The 5,483-nt window shown below is 28.2% G+C and overlaps 1 protein-coding gene across 3 annotated transcripts in view; it reads left to right on the top strand.

Annotated features, from left to right (window-relative positions):
- Positions 1 to 773: 773 nt before the first annotated feature.
- The window catches only part of LOC119601800 (sodium/potassium/calcium exchanger Nckx30C-like), a 103,192-nt gene continuing 98,482 nt past the window's right edge, over positions 774 to 5,483 (top strand). For all 3 annotated transcript variants that reach the window (XM_037952979.1, XM_037952978.1, XM_037952977.1), the window contains exon 1: positions 774 to 2,569. In XM_037952979.1, the coding sequence (XP_037808907.1) occupies positions 1,111 to 2,569 (1,459 nt within the window). In that variant the 5' untranslated portion in view covers positions 774 to 1,110. The remainder of the gene's footprint in view (positions 2,570 to 5,483) is intronic.

Here is a 5,483-nt window from a genome sequence, read left to right as displayed (position 1 = left end):
CAAAAACAACTAGAATATCAATAAGAAAATGACATGACATTTAACAACGAAGAAAGCTTTTTGTGGAATATAATAAATATATATATAATATATACTCACCCCCTTTGGAAACAACAACAAGAAAAAAAGTAAAGCGTGCGCCTAGACGTTATGCTATAAAAATAAAAATAGCTTTACGAAAACTAGAAAAATAAACGAGTTATCATAACGGTAAAGGTACGCGAATTAAACACAACTAACTGGCGCTTAAATGGGGAAAACATAAAACCTTTTTTTTTGCTGTAGCAAAAATATAGCAAAAGAAAAAAAATATAGAAAAAGGAAAATATAAGAAAAAAAATTAAAGCCTAAAATTAGGCTGGGGGAGTAGATGAAATATAAGTGAAAGAAAATTTAATATAATTTAAAGGCAAAATGTTTAATAAAACTATTTGTTTAAAAGGTTTTACAAAATAAACGTGAAAGAAGGAAATTAAAGCAAATTTTTAAAGTGAAATGAAAAAAGTGAACAACAAAAAAATGTGAAATTTAGAGAAAAAGAAATAAACTTTAATACTTTAAAAAAATGTATACAATTTAAATAAAATTAAAATTAATTAAAAAAGAAAATATTAAGAAAAAATAAAAAAAAATGTGATAAAATTATTAATAAATAAAAATTAATTTAAAAAAAACTTAATTTTAAGTTAAAAAATAAATTTAAAAAAAAAATAATATGTAAAAAAATATAAAAATAATAAAGTGTTAAAATCTAAAAAATTCAAATAATTGTAACAAAAAGAAAAAACTAAACATAAGTCTTCTAAAATTTAACAAAATTTAACTTAAAACTTTAACTACAACAACTTAAACTAAATAAAACAACAACTATAACCAACAGCACCTTTAACTATTAAGCAAAAATTTATTAAACTAAAATTTTAGGGGCAAATTAAACTCCCCCCTCCCCCCAACAAACGGCAACAACGATTATATTAAAGGTTTTACTATATAAAACAACAACAACAAAACTTTTAAAACTAAAAACAAAAAAATTCGCACAAAAACATTTAATAAAGCAAGAATAATAGAGAGAGAAATTTCTAAAACACGATCAATTTAAGGGGTCCAATGTTGCAGCAACACGCAACATGTTTACAGCAACATTTAAAGGAAACAACAACAACAACTACTACTACTTGGCCACAACCAACAAAAGCAAAAACCTCTACAGCAACAAAACAAAATTTAATATGTTTAAACAACAACAACAACAAACATGAAAATTCTCTTAAAACACACTTACGCTCTCAACAAGGGATAACAGTAAACCTTAAACTCCCTTTAGCTGCTGGCACTCATTTAAACAACAACAACAACAACAGCAGCAACAGCAATAACAACAATGTTGCCCTGCATAGGTCCTCTTCCTCAACAAGCATTAAGAGCAATAACAACAATAATAACAACAACAATGTTAACAAAACATTAGCAACACAATGGGCCTTAAATTTGCTAAAAACAACTAAGCAAAATGCACAACAACAGCAACAACAAGAACAACAAAAACCAACAGAAATTAAACCAGGCTTAGCTATTAAAAAAGCAACAAAGCCTAGTTTTAATTTCTTAACGGAAAACCGCAAAAAGGCACAAATTTTAAAAGAAAAACTTTTAAACGACAGCAACATGTTGACGCCAATACAAAAGCAAGAATCCTTAGATTCACAAAAACAAGAATCATTAGATTTTAATAGTAAACGTCGGAGAGGACGTCTAAGGTTGTCTTATGAAACTAAGCAAAATTTGGTTAAAAATGAAAAGCATCAGCAGCAGCAGCAGTTGGAGTATAATGTGCCAGCAATATTGTTTATAAACAATGTTGCTAAAGTAATAACAACGTTATTGTTAACACATATGTTAGCGTTTATACAACAAATAAAACAACATAAATTTGTATATAAACCACAACAACAAAAACAAAAATCCCAAATAACCGTTAAACAACAACAACAACAAAACTCCCCTTATAAAAAACCAGCAGAAAATGTAGTATTATCTTTAATAAAACATATAATTATAAAAACTAAAACTAATAATCATAATAAACAAAAACGTAAACAAACATCAACTACATTATCAACGTCTTCATCAGCTGCAATATCCTCCTCCAACAACAATCCCCTACTCCCTTATGCCTTTCTCTTCTTAATAACGCTCCTTATACTTCCATGTCATCAACCCCATAACGGTCTGGCCGAAGCCGCCAAACCTAAATCGGCCACTCAACACTCTAACAACAACAACAACAACAATCATCTGCAACATCAACAGCAGCAGGATAAACCGAATATCGCCTATGCTGCTGGTGCAGATAATGTCCATATTGATAAGGAGGGCACTGTCTTAACACCGCCCTCATATCAAGTTGTATCATCGCAAACATCGAATGAAGAGGAAACCGAATATATACTCGATTCGGATGAGCGTAATTTCGATTTGGAAAATGAGAGCATAAATGAGGTGAATGAAGAGCAGGAGGATGATATGCAGGAGCAGGAACGTGATTCTTATGAAAAATATGATAATGGTAAGTTTAATTTGAAAAAATGGAAAAAATCTCTTAAGGCGATCTATAAATGGGGTTCTAGATTTCAAGAAGTTTTACTATTGTGATATGTTTTGCGAAGCTTTAAACATGAACCTTGACTTCGATGTCATTAAACTGTCAAATTGTTATAATTTTGTAACAAAAAAACCCTATTTACTCCAGTTGTTTGTATTATTTACATCATTCTAGTCATTGTTTACATCAATGTAGTCATTGTTTACTTGATCGACATATTGTTGACATGAAGTAGACTTTATTTTCTCTAAGGTAAAGTAGGTAATCCAGCTTCTTTTTACTTTAAATTTATGCCTCAAGGTTAGTTACTTAAGTTTTTTTCTTGATTACATTATTTCAACATTGTTTACAGCATTGTAGTCATAGTTTACTTGATTGACATATTGTTGACATGAAGTAGACTTTATTTTCTCTAAGGTAAAGTAGGTAATACAGCTTCTTTTTACTTTAAAATTATGCCTTAAGGTTAGTTACTTAAGTTTTTTTCTTGTTTACATTATTCCAACATTGTTTACATCATTTTAGTCATTGTTTACTCTATTTACATATTGTTGACATGAAGTAGACTTTATTTTTACCATGGTAAAGTAGTTAATCCAGCTTATTTTTACATCAAATATGTCTCAAGGTTAGTTTCTCAAGTTTTATTCTCTTGTTTACATTATTCCAACATTGTTTACCTAATTCTAGTCATTGTTTACTCTATTTACATATTGTTGACATGAAGTAGACTTTATTTTTACTAAGATAAACTAAACAATTTCCGCCACTTTTTACTTCATAATTATGCTTCAAGGTAATTTATTCTATAGTTTACCTTTGATTACACCATTCTATCACTGTTTACATCACTTTTGACATTGTTTACGCGACTTAAGTATAGTTGACATAAAGTAGATTTTATTTTTACTAAAGTAAACTAGGTAAACTAAACAATTTCAGACACTTTTTACATGATAATTATGCATCAAGATTATTCACTTTTTTATATTATTTTACACTATTATATCATTGTTTACATCATTCTAGTCATTGTTTACACTCTAAACATATTATTGACATGTTGTAAACTTTATTAAAACTTTGAAAAAATAAAGTTTTCTCAAATGCTAGACCTTGTTTACAACATAATTGTACATCAAATAATGTTAATTACTTTATTTTACCTTTGTTTACATTTTAATATCATTGTTTACACCATTCTAGTCATTGTTTATACGTTGCACTTATAGTTGTCATGAAGTTAACTTTATTGGCATCGAGGTAAACTAAAGTTTTTTTTCAAATTCTAGACCTTGTCTACATCATAACTATGATTCAAGTTTATTTATTCTACGTTTACCTTTATTTACACTACTATATCATTGTTAACACAATTTTAGTCATTGTTTACACGTTACACTTATAGCTGACATGAATTAGACTTTATTGACACTGAGCAAAATTAAAGTTTTCTCAAAATCTAGACCTTGTTAACATCATATTTATGTACAGTAATCGTTGTTTACATTTGTTTTAAAGTTGACATTATGGCAGTCATTGTTTACCCCTTAAAATTATTGTTGACATAGAGTAAAGTATTGTTTTAAACGTGTTCACAATGCAAACTAATATTTACAGAATGTAAACTAAAGTTTATGTCGTGTAAACTAATATTAATAGCAAGTAATGTTATGTTTACGTCATGTAAATTGATGTTTATATCATGTAAACTAAAGTTTACTCGATGTAAACTCAAGTTTACTATATGTAAACTAATGTTTACTATATGTAAACAATGTTTACTTTATGAAAACAATCTTTAAACTATGTAAATAATGTTTTACACTATGTAAATTATTGCTTACGCTATGTAAACTATGGCTTACATCATATAATCTTTAGTTTACACCACGTAAACAATGTTTTTTAGTGTGTAAATAATGTTTATACCATGTAAAATATGATTTACACCATGTAAACTATAGTTTACACCATGTAAACTATGGCTTACACCACGTAAACTATGTTTTACACCATGTAAACTATGGCTTACATCATGTAAACTATGGTTTACACCATGTAAACTATGGATTACATCATGTAAACTATGGTTTACTCCATGTAAACTATGGTTTATTCCACGTAAAATATGGTTTACTCCATGTAAACTATGGTTTACACTGTGTAAATTATGGTTTACACCATGTAAACTATGGTTTACACCATGTAAACTATTGTTAGACCAAGTAAACTATGGTTTACACCATATAAACTACTATTTACACCATTTAAACTATGGCTTACACCATACAATCTATGATTAACACTATGTAAACTATGGTTCGCGCCAAATAAATATTTTACACCATGTAAACTATGGTTTACACCATGTAAATTATTGTTTACTCCATGTTAACTACACCTGTAAACTATTGGTTTTCCATATAAACTATATCTTACCTAATGTAGGTAAAGTTTTTTTACCATGTAAACTATAGTTTACACCATGTATACTAAGGTTTACACCATGTAAACTATATTTTACACCATGTAAACTATATTTTACACCATGTAAACTATAGTTAACACTATGTAAGCTATGGTTTATAACATGTAAACTGCTGTTTACACGAGGTAAACTATTGTTTACACCATGTCAACTATTACATTCTATTAAAATTGCAAAATTAAGAACAGTAAATCATGTAAAATATCTCTAAAATCTATAAATTATCTACATTCCTTATCATTATCTCGCTCTCTTTCTCTCTCTCTGTCCCAATCCACCATTAATATAATCAATAACTGCTTTTGGCAAACTAACCTAACAAATAAACCTCCACCACATTTCTTTGTAAACTAGTATGTCAACAATGTAAACAATTAAATTTAATTA

This window comes from Lucilia sericata, unplaced genomic scaffold (assembly GCF_015586225.1).
Source record: "Lucilia sericata isolate MDLA Ls3-8-SP2 unplaced genomic scaffold, ASM1558622v1 Contig000192F_arrow, whole genome shotgun sequence".
In the NCBI taxonomy this organism is placed as follows: domain Eukaryota; kingdom Metazoa; phylum Arthropoda; class Insecta; order Diptera; family Calliphoridae; genus Lucilia; species Lucilia sericata.
This window is presented reverse-complemented; position numbering and strand designations above follow the sequence as displayed.